This window comes from Solanum dulcamara, chromosome 1 (assembly GCF_947179165.1).
Source record: "Solanum dulcamara chromosome 1, daSolDulc1.2, whole genome shotgun sequence".
NCBI lineage: Eukaryota > Viridiplantae > Streptophyta > Magnoliopsida > Solanales > Solanaceae > Solanum > Solanum dulcamara.
The window spans coordinates 78,558,039-78,576,308 of NC_077237.1; the positions used below are offsets into that span (position 1 = coordinate 78,558,039).

At 34.9% G+C, this 18,270-nt stretch overlaps 1 protein-coding gene across 1 annotated transcript; it reads right to left on the minus strand.

Moving 5' to 3' along the window:
- Positions 1–4,812: 4,812 nt before the first annotated feature.
- LOC129872589 (V-type proton ATPase catalytic subunit A) lies at positions 4,813–15,326 on the minus strand. Its single transcript, XM_055947556.1, has 20 exons — positions 15,039–15,326; positions 14,189–14,315; positions 13,930–13,985; positions 13,774–13,830; positions 13,545–13,656; positions 13,411–13,448; positions 13,177–13,278; positions 12,473–12,529; positions 12,296–12,367; positions 12,107–12,208; positions 11,929–11,991; positions 11,719–11,851; positions 10,412–10,518; positions 9,551–9,745; positions 9,383–9,469; positions 9,158–9,262; positions 6,038–6,135; positions 5,877–5,955; positions 5,532–5,620; positions 4,813–5,336 (listed from the first exon to the last, which is right to left on the minus strand). The coding sequence occupies exons 1-20, from the start codon at positions 15,114–15,116 to the stop codon at positions 5,222–5,224; spliced, it is 1,872 nt and encodes a 623-aa protein (XP_055803531.1). The 5' UTR covers positions 15,117–15,326; the 3' UTR covers positions 4,813–5,221.
- Positions 15,327–18,270: the final 2,944 nt, after the last annotated feature.

Sequence of the window (18,270 nt, forward strand, 5' to 3'; positions counted from 1 at the left end):
AAATAAGCCCAACATCATTACCTACAACCTTTGTGAGACCATATTTTAAGTTTTGGAGGTTAAGTAGGTCAAATAAATTAATTGTTGCAAGACATGGTGTTGTGACAAAATGGAGTATTTGTAGAAGAAAAATTATATATCACTGTAGGATGCTCCAAATCGCTTGATTCTTGAATGACATGAAAGAAGTCTTCTAGAACAACAATTCATATGAAGACACCAAATCTTAATAAGGAAGTTATCTTATTCAAATGCAACTCCGAAAAAGAGTATTCTAGATCCATTTGACATCACTTATGACATCAATAGTCCTTCATTTGATATCACCCATGACATCACGATCTTTCATTAAATTTTCAGATTTTTCTTTATAATTATTTTAATTATTGTTAGGTCCCTCCTTCACACCTATAAATACCCACCTTATTTCATCATTTTGTTCATCAAGCTTTCTCAAGCAACTCTTCTCTCTATACACTCATTTACTCATTCTCAAAATATAGTTTTAGTTCTTAGTAGTGTAGAAATATTATTTCGATGATTCATATATTTTGGATAGTACAAAAAATGCTCCAGAGAGGAGAAAAGGCTAGGATTCAAGAGTATTCATTAAGTCCTTCGATTCTGAGTAAAGCTTCGGATCTAAGGTATGTGGGTATTGATTCATGGATCATTTCATCCATGAAACCCAAATGAATTATCAAATATTCTATTTAATTTAAGTATGAAACTTTATGGGTTTTCATATCATGATTCCAAATGCATAGATTATTAAGTATTTGAAGTTTGATTACCTATCTTATATTAGTGTATGTAAGGGTTCAATGAGAGTATTCCTTCCACTCTCATGTCTAAAGTATCTTGATTATATGATAAGCGTATGTAAGGGTTCAATGAGAGTATTCATTTCACTCTTATGTCTAAAGTATCTTGATTATATGATAAATTATGTTTATTTACCCAATTGTTTTCAAGCTTTACTCTAAGGTATGTGGGTATTGATTCATGGATCCTTTCATCCATGAAGCCCAAATGAATTATCAAAGTATTCAATTTAATTCAAGTATGAAACTTTATGGGTTTTCATATCATGATTCTAAATGCATAGATTATTAAGTATTTGAAGTTTAATTACCTATCTTATATTAGCATATGTAAGGCTTCAATGAGACTATTATTTCCACTCTCATGCCTAAATTATTTTGATTATATGATAAATTATGTTTATTTTCTTTAAGCTTACTCTAAGGTATGTGGTGTTTATCCATGGATTCTTTCACCCATGTAGTCCAAAACTCTTTCAACTAAATCTCTTGATTTCAAGTAATATTTTCTTATGGGTAATTCTTATTTCTACTTAATAGCATGAATCATGATTATATTAATGATTATTGGTCTATTTTAATGCAAAATAATTTCATATGTATGAATTGATGGTTTGCAAGTATTTTCTCTATTTAGCTCTTTAAAGGTTCTTGAAATTCATGGTGGGTTGTTTAACGCATTATTTTTAATTAATGGATTACAAAGTATTTATGCATAATTTCATTTACATACATGTTTGAAAGTTGATGTGATTTAACCCACCTAGTTTTGTTATATTTTCAATGAAGTTTGACTTGAAAGCTTTGACTCCAAATAAATATTTATGAAAGAAATGTCTATGATCAAAAGGGAGTCTTATTAAAATAAAAGAATAATGAAATGATATGAATGATGGATTCTTTATGCAATAAGAACAATTCTTGCATATTTGAATTACTAAAGGTTTTAATGAACTATTCTACCAAATATGATGTTTTGAATTCTCAAGCTATATGTTATGACTATTTTGAAGTATTAAACTATTCCGTGGAATTGACTTAGCATCGAATGGGTCATTGAGGTGGAATTCGGTAAGGAAATCTAGTAGCAACCCATTGTCTCATTAACTATGTGCCAACATAGGAGCCCTTGTAGGCTTAGGCTAATGGATCCATGAAAGCTCTTAAAGTTAAAGTTAAAGAAATGAATGAAGTTGACGGAGTTCTACCTGGCAAGTAGTCTCCCCGGCCAATGGTGGGGGTTATGTTGGATTCCATGTAATAGCTCGCATGGTCTTAAATGACGGTTATGGTCATCTTCCCACAAAATGAATGTTTTAAAGGATACCTATATGATTGATTATGCATGTATTGCATTATGTTTCATATTACATAAATGTTTTAATGTTTCCTCAATGTTCATGCATGCTTACATACTTAGTACATTCAAAGTACTAACGCATACTCTTTTGCCTACATGATATCAACATGTAGGGACCGGTGCTCCTCCTCGTTCTCCTCCACGTTTGTTGTTAAGATTTCGTTTGAAGACTATTTTTGGTGAGTTCCCATGTTTCAAAAACAATACTCATTTATCTTTCTAGTTTATGATATGTTGAGATCTTTAGACACTTACGATGGCATTTCTTTCTATTATGATTGAGGGTGAGCTAGGAACTTGTCTTAGCCCCATTAAATCTAAAAGTTAGAGGTTTTGTTGGACATATGTAAGTTGAAGATTTACTATTATGATTTTCGCTTGTTTATTTATTGTCATTACCCATGAAAGGCTAAAAGAATGCTAAGAGGCTTGTTTGAGGTACTTTCGGGTTACTTATTCGCCATGTCATGTCTAGGCCCTAGGCTTGGGTTGTGACAAACTTGGTCAAGACTGAAAAGAAAGGATCGCTGGAAAGGGCTTAGAGAAAAAGATCATAAGCACAACTCAATCAAGATTTCTGATTTGAGAGTATTCATAACGTAACATTACTTCGCGAGCCACTAAGGGTAAATTATGAATCCTCGAGACTGAACGTACTGCAAAACTTGAGTGCTTATATGAGTAAATTCATATCCTGAGGCTGATATTTGAAACCTTATGGAGTAAGATTTAAGATCAATGGGCTAGAGTCTTTGTTTCTCATTCTGGGATCTGTCTGAAGTGTATAAGCATAGGTCATGGCCAAAATGTTGATATGCAAGACATCAATAGGGTGTTATAGCGATTGAAATTGGAGGAATGCGCTAGAGTAGGAATGGACCGTGTTACCAAAACTTCTTTTATGAATACATCACTATCTGATTCTCATCACTTGACTTAGTTCCTCGCTTATCATCTCCCCCTTAGGTCTGGAGTCGACACTCTAAGGCTATGGACCTATTTCACATTCTCCAAACTGGTCTATATTCGCTTTACTCTATTACTCGGGAAAATGCTAACCCCGTGTTTACTGAACTCTCCAGGTGTAGGTACTAAGATTCCTTCTTGGGCTTCTTTCTGAGATGTTTCTCTTAACTTCATCCTACTTCTATGAGGTCTTTCTGTAATCGTTACCCGCATCACCTCATAAGGCCTGATTACTCAACTCTTAGTGATTTGACCTCCTTAGCCTGCTAATATCGCTTTTCTAAGTTCATATCTACTTAACTTAACTGAAGGACACTTGAACTCTATTTAAAAGGCTCATCATAGTCTATATATGATCCCTTCGACCACATTAAAGAATGATTGCATCAGCCTGCTCCACATTGACAACTCAAATATTCTATCTAGGCATGCATAAAAAATCATAAACTTAATCAAAACCTCATCTGACTATATACGACCTTGGGTACACCTCTTAATGCTTTTGTTTATCTAATAACTCAGTCACACTTCACTGCTCTCATCGAATTAAGAGTCATAATACCACACTTGTACTACTCCCATTATTGCAAGCTAACATCTTAATTCCTCACATACTTTACGTAAAGCCTACTAGATCAAATCTTAAAACTAGCACTATCACCCTCATGATGTTATCCCCTCTTTCTTCACAATACTCATCTCAAATTCAAGCTTAGGGTCTAGTACTAACACGTACATCACACACTGCTCGCAACTATACTAACTAACTACTAGGTGAAATTAAGAAACGACAAGTAGTCAATCTTTATCTCCTAGTCTACCTAGTTATAATCTATCATCATATTCTCTTTCACAATTTAAGTACTATTTACCCACTCACTATACATGCTTGCCTACTTAAGCTCGTAGATCTATGAATACCCACAAGATTTTAGAATCTTGTGGTATGTGTCAAATATATCAAAAATACTCTTTTAATCTTCTGATCTTAAACATAATACGTGCAAAGTTTAAATTAAAGAGATACTAAAAAAGGAAAGATACATTCTTTAGGAAATAGACTAAAAAAGAAAGTAGGTCAAAATCAATTAAAATAAAGGAAGTATATACCTAAATTATTGAATCTCATAGACATAAGAGAGCATTTTCTAAGCCTCGATAATGAAATCCAAACCCAATGTAATTTAACAGGTGGGGTCTGAAAAGAATAGTGTATGTAAATCGTACCCCTACCTTTGAGAAGATAGAAAGGTTATTTCTGAAAGACTCAACTAAACAAACAATAAAAAAGAGGCAATAACAACAAACAGAAACAGCAAGACAATAAGATATTGAGGCAAAACAAGTAATGATATAAATCTAAATACATCCACCTACTAATCTAAAGACGCATCATATCCTGCCTAATCACCTGATCTCAATACTTCTTAAGCCTACCTCTACCCCTCCTCAAGCCTACTAAGCAACCTCTCACACCTCCTAAGCGGCACATCTACAACCAATAATACTAAGCTTTGATGAACGCTGCTTGGAAATCAACACCAAATAGAACTTGATTTTGTCGTAATTGTACGCTTTCCATTGTCTAAACTGAGATGTGTGTTGAAATAACTGTATACTGGAAAATGGAAATCAAATGGAGACCAGCATCTTCATGAGATGTGCACCCACAACTGACCTTATTATTAATTATTGCACATCCGTTCAATAAATTAAAGAACAAACAAACATTGTACCCAAGTAATATCGCTTAGGTATAAATTCACAATCGCAGCTTTATTCTTAAAGTCTGATGATAAACTCAAAACTAAAGATAACATTACCTAAACGACCGTCGTTCGCTGTACTATTGGATAAACAGAGATACAGCAACCATACAAAAGACTACTGAGCAAACACACTTTTTTTTTCCCATTTTGATTTATCCAGATTTCATGGATCCAGACGTCCATTGTGGAAAACTGCACACAACTGACTTGATGTGTTCTTACATTGTAGAAGACCACAGAATTATTTGCTTCTCAATAATATGGTCGATCCCTACAAAACTGCACATTTCAGCAAATTGCAATTATCGAGTCTCATCCTCAAGATTGCGGAAACCAGCAACCAAATCATCATGAAGCTTCTGAAACTTGCCCACCAGAACATCCTCTCCTTCAGCTGGATCCTCAAACTTTTGGGACCTGTGTGAAATGGAGGTGTTTAAGCAGGAAAAATTGGCAAGGGGAAGGGGGAAGGGGTAAGGACAGGTAATGTATTGGACTGGTAGCACAGGAACATCTTTTTTATATTTTACTGGTTGCAGCATAGGGGACATATTTGCTAGACAAAGTAATATGATATCATAGAACAAAGTCCATGTCTAGGCAGTAACTTACACCAAACGGTAGAACAAATCTCCTAGACGGTGCTTAATGAGAGTGTAAGTGATTTTCTGTCCATCCATACCAGCTCCTCGTTCAACGGCCTGTGCAAAAGATTATTAATAGAAAATGTTACAAGGAAATCCCAAGATTCAATTTTCTCTACTTACTGGTCTGTAATGACAATTGTCCCAAAAGCTACCTAGAATCTTACTAAATGTGACAAAAGGAGGGGAGATGTAAGAGCATAAAAATAATAATCATCATCAGTACATAGCATTATCTATAGGAATGAGAAGGATGCAGTCTGAAGGAAATAAGACGGAAGATCTTGATGCAGTGAATGCTAGACTATCTTACCTGGTTGGCCAAGTTATAGAAGTGGATAATGTTGCGCAACATCCAAACAGATTTGTAGAAAGGGCAGTACTTATCATATCTGTCACAAGACAAAAAAGTGAGTCCATGACAATCCCAATTCCTTCAAGAATAAGGCATCACGATTGATTTATATAACTTACGGCGTAAAAGCATTTTGTGCAAGGTAGTCCTCCCTTAAAAGCTTTGCAGTTTCCAAGGTAATCTTATCTGTTTCAGCTAAAGCATCCTTTCCGACAAGCTGCAGAAGGCAAGATCAATTTAGTGTATTCCCTCTCTGTGAAGAGAAGTAATAAGATGCAAACCATCTTTTTATGCATTGCTACTTCAGAATTATGGGACATGGTTTTAACTATTTTGGGTCTAAAGTTGACTATGCCAACTTCTACAAGGGTTGGTAAAAAAGGGTCTAAGGGATGTTCACTCAAGAGTCTGGAATGCAATTCCAGAGGCTATTTGGTGGATTATGTACAACAACATAGCCAGTATAACCCCACAAGTGGGGTTTGGGGAAGGTAGTGTGTACGCAACCTTACCCCTACCTTGTGAAGGTAGAGAAGTAGTTTCCGATAGACCCTCAGCTCAAGTAAAGCATAATAAAATCAAATATGGAAAGGAAAATATAGTGAAGCTAAGGCTGGGCATATATCACCAAAAACCGAATTACCAAACCGGACCGAGAATTTCAGTAATTCGGTTTTCAGTACGGTATTCGGGAGTAAAATTTCAGATATATGGTATTTGGTACAATATACTAATACCGTATTTAGTGACTAAACCATCAGATTTTGGACAACCCATTAGTTAGTCCATTACCCATAAGGCCCATCAGTACAAACCCATATATCAGACTAAAGAGTCAATTTAGGGAAAAGTAAAAGTAGGGATTCTTTTGCCCACCATTTTTCCCTAGAACACAGAACAACCACACAAGAATAGCCGAACAACCACCATCTAATCTGAGTCTGACTATCTGAAATTGCTAATTTCGGGTTAGTTACTCTTTTATGATTTGTTTTCTACCCTTTTTATCTTTTTGTATATTAGGGCAGCCTCAAGGTTGTTGCACGTTCTTCATCATGTTTTAATTCACGGACTCTGTCCTACATTTTAGCTCGTATCTTAAATAATACTTTTAAATTATTTTGAATTTATGAGTACGTGTAATCTGATTAGGACCTATGTTGTAGGTTAACCGTAACCGGTAAATTTTTTGCTCAAGGATCTCCTCGTTCTTGATTTCTAGTCACAAGTTGCCTCAGGTACTTTCTGGTTTCTTGCTAAGTTTTAAATTTTTCTCGGTTTCTCTTTTGTTGGCTATGGTACTTTTCTTGGAGTTTAAGATCTGAAATTTAAGTTTCAATGAAAAATAAAAAAAAACTCATTGGATCTATGATAAGTTTTTAGTTTTATTCACGATGTGAAAATTCTAATCTATTTTCCCATATTGTAGTTTGTGGAGGTGATAAAGATGTACTGTGTTTCAGTATCAACATATGGCTGACATTTTTCCTTCTTTTTTTCCAGGTTCTTTCACTGCTATGACTAAATCTTGATGGATTTTGGTGAGTAATAAGCCTTGATTTTGTGAAGGAATGAAGAACCCACACAAGAATGTGAAAGGAGCGATGGGACTGTTTTAGACTTTTACTATTTGCCAGATTGTAAACATTAACTTAATTTTTTTTTTTGAGGATAATAACTTGATTTCCTTTTTAAGACTGAAATTTTGATTTTATAATACCACAACATATGGTATGCTTTGGAATTGAATGACTGGTTTTAGACTTTTAAATTTGGATCAGCAGGGGCATGAAAGAAAGCTTCACAAAAGTTGAAAAAAGGGCAGCCCGGTGCACTAAAGCTCCCGCTATGCGCAGAGTCCGGGAAAGGGCCCGACCACAAGGGTTTGAAAATGGCTGGAAAATTGAGCTGCTGCTGAGACATTGAAAACATGTTGATGTTACAAACTGATAGATCTCTCTTTTGCTATAACTATGCAGGCATTGTTTAGTGTTTACTTCCAGCAAATCATCAGTTTCATCTCTGTTGTAAAATATACACATCATAAACTAATTTAGTTGTGCAAGAATCAAACCTTCTACCCCAATCCTCAACCCATATCTTCCTATCTAGGGTCATATCCTCAGTAAGTTGCAAGTGTGTTATATCCTGTCTAATCACTTCTCCCAATACTTCTTTGCATTTGGTGGATTATATAGATAGGAGAAACTCAACAAAAAAAAGGAAAATGTATCTAGTCTTAAGTTTAATTGTATTTCTTTACTTTTGGGGAAAGATGCAAATGTATATGAGTGATGAAGTAGAAAATATAGTTGATTTTATTAGCTCTCTTCACAATCTGTGAGAGCTACTATTGATGTACTCAGTTGTCTATACCAGCATATTCTTGATGCTGCTCTTATATATAAGACAACCTTACAAAAAGAGACTTTCTTTCATCATGCTCTGTTGTTTTGGCTTCTCTCTCGATAAATAAAGTCCATAGCACCGCTCTGGGCCTCCTCTCCCCCAAATCAGCCCATCGAACCACAAATTTCACTCTAGGCTCACTCCTTAGCATGTTGAACCTACTCTCTCCTTTCATATCCAGGCCCACTCTTCAGCTTGTTGACACTGATCTTTCTCTCTACATTAAGACCACTCTTTATCTTCTCAAAGAAAGAAAAAGGAAATATTTTGTCCATATGTAAACCTAAGAACCAGGTTACACATGCAGGAAGGTGTTAGAGACACAAACTTGCTTGTCAGTTGTAGACAATTCTGCCCTCCAAAAGGGTTTAAAATGTATTGGCCCCTCTATTCATTGCCTTAATATTTTGAATTGAATGCTCGGATTCTTTCCCCAATAGTTGCAAAGGTCAATAAAATAGGAAACTTAGAAGAACTTTGACATACGCTCAGGGACCAAAGTTCACCCAGCTATAACCAATTTCTTTTCCACACAACACAATCCCTCAAGTATGAATTCCCTCCTTTGCAACATGACTTCTAAGTCTGGCTTTCAAGGAAAATGAACAGGAAGACAGAGAGCACAAAGGCTGGCAAATAGCCTTTGAGCAAGGATGTTTCTATGTCCATATCAACAACCGTCAGACCAATACAAGTGAAAACGGCTCCTTAAAACAAAATATTCCTAAAGGTAGAGCTACATCAACCCCATCCACATTCCCTTCCCTATGTGAATTAAAGATGATGACTTTATCACATAAAAGTCCAGAAAAAGGTAAAATAGCACATACTTGAACAATTTCATTTAGGTCATCCTCCCTCTGCAGCACCTCACGGGCTTTTGTCCTTATGTTAATAAAATCAGGATCAAACTTCTCATAAAAGGCCTCGAGTGCCTGAATATAAAAAAAATGTCAAGTCAATGAGAAACCATTTTGGCCAATGAGCAGAAACAGGAAAAGACAGAAAACAAGCTTCAAATTTGCAGAAGAAGCATACAAGTGTAAAAAGCATACCCCCGAGTATTTTGAATAGGACATAAGCCAATTTACAGAGGGAAAGTGTTTCCTTTGAGCCAATTTCTTATCCAGACCCCAGAAGACCTGCAAAAGAATAATCTTAGAGAAAGCTGGCAGTGGCAGGAACCACAAAAAGTCCAGTAATTGAGATTGTGTTTTACTTACCTGAACAATACCAAGGGTTGCAGATGTAACAGGATCTGAAAAATCTCCTCCTGGAGGAGAAACAGCACCAACAATTGTCACACTACCAGTTCTCTCTGGTCCACCAAGACACTTAACTTTACCAGCACGCTCATAGAAAGATGCCAAACGTGCTGCCAAATAAGCAGGATATCCACTGTCTGCAGGCATTTCTGCCTGAAAGGTGCATAGTATATCAACATATATGAAGCAACTACGAAAACAGTGTATCTCCAGATTTGGAAAGTAGTAACATGAAGCTATTCTACTCTATGAATGTTTTACACAATCCAAGAGATTCCCACAAGTTGCCACATTGGTTAAAATAGACTTATCAGGGCAACAGATCACATATCAAAAGGCATATATGCTAAGAAATTAAAGATAAAAATAAACTATTTTCTCTTACTGTAGGAGCAACTCATCAGAATCTCACCCGAGATAGGACTAAAAAATTAATTACTAAAAGTCAAGAAATTAGTTTGAACCCTGTAATATCAGCTGCAAGTCAGCAATCACTTACAAGTAACCACTTTAAGACTGCATGAATGGTACATTTTCACTAATGGTCAGTCAAATCCTTTTCATTTTTAATATAAAATAAGATCAGTCTGCTTGCCACCGATATTTTACTGAGATTTGTGTTACACACAGATTTTAGTTTAAAATATCTGTCTATGCAAGGGATGGACACTATATCGAGTCAGGTACTGACAATGCCCAAAAATGATTAAAGAACCTTAAAGTATCAGTTGCCTAGCACAGGAGAACATTTTAGCTGTTACAACTAAAAAAATGAAGAGGTTATTCAACTTGTTGCAATAGAAAGAATGGCCTACTCACCAATCGACCTGAGATTTCACGTAAAGCTTCTGCCCAGCGAGATGTCGAATCTGCCATCATACTGACATTGTAGCCCATGTCTCTGAAGTATTCTGCTATAGTAATACCTGAAAATCATAATGACAAAAGCTGAAGAACTGCCTTTGTCTATCAAGCGCTTGCTGTTTTTATAGAAGAAAAAGCATCATTCAAATATAAGAATTAAGATGACATTCGGAAGCAGCACTCAGCAGAAAGCATCCACATGAACATGAACATACAAAGAACAAAAAGTAAAACACCCTTTTATTTTGTATAAATAAACAGGTGCTGGAGCAAAGAGGAAATAGACTTAGGGATGGCAATGGGGCAGGGCGGGTTGCGGGTTTAAACAAAAAGAATACTACTATAAAAAACTAAAAGAATTGATTAAGTGTATAGTACAGAAAATTATATGTATATAATGCGATTAAAATATAACCAAGGAATTTAAACTAAAGAACTAATCAAATAAGATGTAAAAAGATATGCAAGTAATACACAGATTGTAAAAATATATGGAAGATACCCTGTTAACCATGTAACAAAGACGTTTAAAATTTACGAAACATCAACAACTCAATCTTTTCATTCTTCACTTCATTCTTGATTGATCTCTCTTTCTTTCTCAATCTCAATTAATATATCCACACAACAAATTCAAACTATACACATAAACATCATTACACATGCATAAGTGAGGAAAAGAACGCCTAGAATATTTACCTCATTGTATGACAAAGAGGATGTGATCAGTTGAAAAAGAATACTTTAATTTGGAGTTTCTATTTTCATTTTATAAAAATATAGCAAACTGTGTGGGGCAGGTTTATGCGGGGCAGGGACAAAGCGGGGTGTATTGGAGTCTTCGCGGCCCTAAATAGACTTATGTTAGCCACAACTTTATAGCTAAGCAAGTATACTTATTCTACGGGCCATTTGTCATTCTTTTTTTATCAAGAGCAAGAGAGGAAAGACATTTCTTTTTGAGATTGGCAACTGTTTCTATTTCTGTAAATCAGTACATGGGTTGTACTGAAAACCCTATTGACATAATGAACTCTAAAAGCACTGTCCTATCCCCCTATAATGAGTCTACAACATTAATGATAGATAGAGACAGTGTCATTAGCACAGCAAGCGTCTATTGTCAATCACCCACGACAAGCATCTACGATACTACAGGAAAATTATATGATGAGATAAGATCAATTGGTAAATGGCATAATCAACCTTCTCCGAGGAGTGTTGACATGGTAAGAATATTAGAGAGTGAAGAAAGTACCAACCTGTATAGATCGAGGCCTCACGAGCAGCCACAGGCATGTTTGAAGTATTAGCGACTAGTGTGGTACGTTTCATGACAGACTCTTCACGCCCATCCGGCAATGTCATTGTCAATTGAGGGAAATCCATGAGTACCTATAAAAAAGTATCTTCTGCAATGTGACTCAAGATAATAATAGAAGTGCTTGCAAACAGAGTGGAAAAGTCCGTACCTCTGCCATTTCATTCCCTCGCTCCCCACAACCAACATACACGACAGTATCCGAGTTAGAGTACTGCATTCATTATTAACATGAAACAATAACCTTAATTAGCTTCCTGAGAATCATTTCTAATTTTGGGAAACTAAAATTAATTAGGTAACCCAATGTTTATAAATATAAGACTTACCTTGGAAAGAGCTTGACTAATCACTGTTTTCCCACAGCCAAAAGCACCAGGTATGGCACAAGTACCACCAAGCACTGAGGGGAATAGGGCATCGAGAACACGCTGTCGTAAAATAGAGCAATCAAGCACAGATGTCTAAAATGCTCACATGAAACCCCAAAAGAGGCCTAATATCTAAGAAAGATTTACCTGTCCAGTAAGAAGAGGAGTATCAGCAGCTAACTTTGTTGCAACGGGTCTAGGAGAACGCACAGGCCAAGTCTAAAAAGATGTGAGCAAGTCAATGTCAGTATCCACTGCTGAAACCATGATAAGAACAAAGCAAAAGATAATCCATGGAACTCCATGTAACTAGAAGTTATTGACCTGAAGCATAGTCACTTTCTTTTTGACGCCTTGAAACTCAAGCTCAAGAACAGTATCCTGCAAGCATAGTGGGAAGAGAAAACAATGAAGTCTCCTGATATAATACTCATTGCATTGCTTGCTATATCTTATATATTCCTTATTTGATCTCCTCTGATTTAGAAAATGATGGGCCAATGGCAATCTTATCATTTTTTTCTTTGATAATTAATGAAACTTCTTTTTTAACAAAGAAATAAACATCTTAATTACATGTTTTTTACAAGACACAAGTCTTAACCACTAAAAGATGTAACATGAATGGTACACTTAGGAAATCATAAACTTGAGACCAAGTTTTAAAATGGGTACAGATAAAAGAAAAGGCATTACTACTGGAGCCACTAAAAGTGCGATCTAGGACGTCAGTTTGCTGTTCAGGAAATGGAGTAGATGTCCTATTTTCCTTTCCAAATAATAAACACAGGCCAATTGGTGGCAGAGTCTTACACACCCAGGGAGGTGCTTGATTGCCATCTAAATGATTCAAGCTGGACCAGCTCTAAGACAGTCAAAACATAGGTTTATAAGAAAATTACTTCAGACCACTATGCACTACAAAAGGTAGAAATAGTAGTGTGGATCTAAAGTACAAACTTAATGAGACAACAAGAATATTAACACCAAATGTGTACTGTTATTTAAAGCTTAAATTGTTGACATACATTCAAAGAGTATTGACCAGCTGGAGCAATGTAAGTGATCTTTCCCATGGCATCAGGAGGAAGAGCAACGCGATGTTCCATTAAGCTGTTCTCAAAGACGGTCTGCCAAAAGAAAACTCACGAATATACTCAGATATCCAGCGAAAATTGAAAAGATGGATAAGGATACTGGAATATGACTCTGGAAAAGTTTCACAAATTTAATCAAATCAAATAAAGTTCATCCAAACTTACAGCATACAAATCTCCACCTGTTAAGAGATCTCCCTCACCTGGCACAAGGATATAATGATGAGAGAAGAAAAAAAAAATCTTTTGAAAGTACTTATTTCAAAGTCCAAAATGCCATTCCAAAGGCTACAAAATACCTATTTTCTTAGGCTGAAATTCCCATAGTATATCCTTATCCAGGGCCGGAACAGACACACCACGAGGGATGTAGACATCACCAGACCTTTTGGCAATTGTCTTCAGAGGCCTCTGCATCATTGAGGAAGAAAACATACAAATATCATGTTGATGTCATGGCTCTGATTTCACAATGCTTGAATAAAGAATTTTGTTTTTAAAATGTAAAGGAAATTGTCAGATCATTACCTGAATACCATCGAATATGTTTCCCAATATTCCAGGACCCAACTCTACTGATAGGGGCTGTTATTTGAACAGAACATCAAAAGTTGCAACGTTGAAAATTTTAACTGACAGTTAAAAGAAAACAACAGAAGTTCAAAAAGAAGAATTTCTTTTGACCTTGTGTGTACGTAGCACAGGATCATTCACCATTAGACCAGCTGTTTCTTCATAAACTGCAAGAAAGATAAGTTAACAAAGAAATCTTGCTTTTAGTTTCAATCATGTGAAATTAGAGCACTTTAAAGATGGTAACTATCTCCCTTCCGTAAAAACTTAAGAACAGGCTAAAGCATGGAACAAAGAGGGTGGGGAAGATGAGATATTGCAGGGTCTGTTGCTATTAGCAAAGAAATAAAGAAATTAATGGACAATATACCCTGAATTGTAGCAGAATCTCCTTCCAGCCTAATAATTTCACCAATGAGATTGTCATGTCCGACACGAACTAGTTCATACATAGCAGCTCCTGCCATTCCATCAGCAACAACCACTGGTCCAGACACCTGTTGCGAAAGACACGATGACAACCACATAAGATCTACTAATAGCCAATAGCACAGCTGAGCAGGAGACTCAATCGTGGTGAGTGAACAGATACTATCCAATGAACAGAATAAAACCAGCAAAGACATTAATCATCAAAAGAGAAAAGGTAAAACACGCTTAATAATGAAAACTGTAAATTTCACACGAGGGGAGTAGCAAGCAGCAAAAAGACCAAGTATCTGTATACAAACAAAGGCAAAATCAAATGCCCTAATAAGTCATTAATGTAACAAAGGCAATAGCAAATGTCCTAATAAGTGATTAATGAGAACAGCACTAATCAAAATTGAAAAATGAAGAACTCATAAGGAAAATGATCAGCTACCAGATGTTTGACCCATGATCCACTCCTAAAGCTTCAAATAAACAGCAGTTTAAGGAAAAGCTCGATACGAATTATGTGAAAAAACAGATGCGACCAAGCTAAGAGATTCATGCCAGAACACAATAGGAAAATTACGGCTAAATGAATCATGAAGTCAGACCGATCCAACCAAATCCAATTAAAGAGAATAAAGTAGATCTCAAAGTCAATAGCATAGTAATCCAAAGTGCACAACAGTTCAAGTTTTGCTAATAAATAAAAAGATCTAATAAGACGACTTCATCGATCTGAAGAAGAAGACTATACGAAGGATAAGAAGAAAAACGGTGCAGATCTAAAGAGAAGAAAAATTAACCTTTCTGACGTATCCATACTCGCTTTCCTTCTCGGAATCCTCAAATGTAGTCATCGGACCTCCTAATATCGACGGCATTGTGGAAGACTGATGCTAATAATCTGAAATGCAAAGATCCGATCACTCGCGATCAAAATCTCACAGCGAAGTGAGAAATATCGACAGCAGGAAGAAGAAGGAGATAGAGAGAGGGGGAGGGGGAAATTAGCAATAATTGCCAAGTGAGGGCACCTTCTTCTAGTCTAGTGATAGAACGAGCAAGGCAAGTAACCTCCCGTGTTTGACTTCAATTTCTATGGATCCACTTACATCTATACACGTACCGCCTGTGTAGATCTGTGGTGAATCTCGTCCTTACATGTGCAACGTGGTGTTTTCTTCTTCTTTTTTTTTATAAGGGATTATTATTAAACATAGCAATATTTTATTTTAACTGTTGAGATGTTTTTTGAGTTAAATAAAATGAGGTAAATTGTGAGACCTTAGCAAGCGTTTGATTTTAAATTTTTAAATATTTTTGATAAGTTTTTTTTTTTATGAAGTTTTATTATGAGTTTGATCATAAATTTTCTTAAGAATATTTGACTATTTCAAAAAATATGATTTATATCTGTAAGTTTTAAAAATTATTTAAAATATCCATAAGTTTGTATTATCATTTTATAATGAACATATTCTGTTAAAAAAATAACATTATAACATAATTGATAACAATCAACAACAATAAAATAACAATATATGGAAGAGCAATACATTAATCGCATACTCATATTTGTCACTGATTCAGTTGGAATTATAATACATTAAAAGAAATTATTCTTTTTTCTCAATCTTGTCACTCAAATTATAACTCATTTTTTTTCGGAAGGGGTAGATAAATATTAATTGAAATATATAAATGATGGGTGTTTTTTATAAAATATAAAAGTATGGGTAAATTTTAAATATTTAAAACTTTTCAAATACTAGTTTTTCTAATTCCAAATATTTGAAAACTTGGAATATTGCCAAATATATTTGCCAAGTTATATGGCCAAACACTACTTTTCAAGTTTTTCCCAAAATATTTATGACCAAATGAGCCCTTAATGATTTGGATTCGAGTGAACAGTACTTACAGTTGGGTTTGTATTTTTTTTTGTTATAAGAAATACCTTGTATCCCTTCTAATATGATGATAGGACAAATTTTAGAGAGGTTTGAAGTGCACAAATAGGCATTTTTAGGAGTCTTAGTTAAAGAATAGGTTATATTTATAAGAAATTTAAAATTTAACCGCTTTATAATCAAGTTTCAAACTTTCGAGTATGACATTTGAATTATTTATTCAAGCCTAACTTCATACATGATTGAATGTAGTTCAAATTCAAACCATCATGTAGAAGTTAGGTTCTGGCAAAGCCTGAGTTCAGGTATTGAATTTCATAATTTATGGTCTTAGGTTTTGATTTGGTAGTTCAAGATTCAAAGTTTTAAGTAGTTTAAATCTTCGAATCTTTCAAGAAAAAAAATGAGAAGGAAGAGGATCTGAAATATTTCAAATTTGGCTAAACTTTAAATAGTTTAAAATAGAGAATTAATAGTTTAAATAGGATCTTAAAAGCTAGTTGGTGTTATTTTACCCCTTGGCCATGATGTTCATTCTCTAAGGGATGGTGGATTAATGTAAATGCCACGACCTCTTCGATTGAACTCAAAAAGAATTTTTCTTAAATCTTGACTTAATCAAACCCCATAGTGCAATTGGAGGGAAAGGTTAGGGGTCATATAAAGGGACCACGAAACTATTAAGGCATTTATTATTTTAATGTCGAAAGGAAAAAAACGGTGATTCTCCTAAGATTGGGCAGAGTGGACTATATCTTAGAAATTGAGCATGAGTCGTGGCATGGACATCGAAGTTGGTACCTCTCTTGCTACGATGGTGGGACAAGTTTTAGTGAGAATTTTAAGCCCCTAAGAAAAGTATCGCAACTCATAGACCGTTAGTTTCAAAAATTGAAAAGTGGTATACTTCGAAGCTTGCCTATGAAAATCTCACATCAAAATAGAGGGAAAACTTTTGATTTATATTAGGACGAGTTCATTAATCAATTGAGAGACATTTTTTGTTAATGTTCAAGGGGGCAAACCCCTGAGGCCGTAAATTTTGAGGCTCAAACGTAAAGTCAAATTGAAAAATACCTCGATTGTTGGGCTTGAGTCGTTACAAGTACAATGCTTTTGGGGTCATTCGAAGAAATGCTCCTATTTTTGGATGGACTTTAATTTATGCTCTTCGGCACTTTAAATGAAAAAATGGACGAAGATATCCATAACATCGAAATAACAAATAACTTTTTTTATGAGGCATAAATTTATATTTTCTTATCAAATATCCCACAAGTTATGTCGGATACGACCGATTTCTAAAGAACTTTAAAGCATGTGCATTTGCAAGAAAGCCTTTCAAAACTCAACACAAAAATGATCAAAAATACATCAAACTCCATAAAACACAGATACGTTATTGAACTCAAAAACAATACCCCAAATCCATTGAACTTCAATTTGTAAACACTGCAATAAGTTTTAAAAATACTATATGATTCTGTTGCATAACCTAATTCCAAGAAAACTCATGTCGAACAAAGCAAAGTTTAAGAAAAAAAACTTTATAAATGTTACACCTTATGCCGTAAGGACCTAATGTATTTTCAAAAAAAAAAATTACAACACGTACACCTCCATATATGCTCTATCATACCACATTAGCAACCAAATTGTTTTATCTAAAAAGGCTTAAAAAAATATGCCCCAAGAAACATAACTCTATAATTACTGAACACTTTAACAAATTCTAGAAATACTATACATTTTATGTTGCATAACTTAATTACTTAGAATTTATGGTGAGCGATGCAAAAATTTAAATTCAAAAGATAAAAAAAACTCTATAAATGTTATAGAACTTTTGTCAAGCATCGCAGTTTTGAATGATTAGAGAGATAATTAGGTCCATAAATACAATTTGATTGTACACACATATTGTCACCCAATGAGACTTGTTTTGCTATGATGATGTGTTCGGACATTGTTGATGTTTGCTTGTTTAATGATAAAGTATTGCATGAATAAGGCCTTTTGCTACCTCCTATGCATGTGCTTGAGGGATAAAGGTCATTTGAAACTTCATTGTTTGCAGTATTATGTTTATTTTTTTATGCAGTTGAATATGAGTTTGTTTGAGGAA

Coding starts and splice junctions, on each gene's coding strand:
- LOC129872589 (XM_055947556.1), bottom strand. CDS start 15,116: ATGCCGTCGATATTAGGAGGTCCGATGACTACATTTGAGGATTCCGAG. Junction 13,831..13,929: donor CTGTGCTACGTACACACAAG/GTCAAAAGAAAT, acceptor TTCAAATAACAG/CCCCTATCAGTAGAGTTGGG. Junction 10,519..11,718: donor TGAGGCCTCGATCTATACAG/GTTGGTACTTTC, acceptor TATGATTTTCAG/GTATTACTATAGCAGAATAC.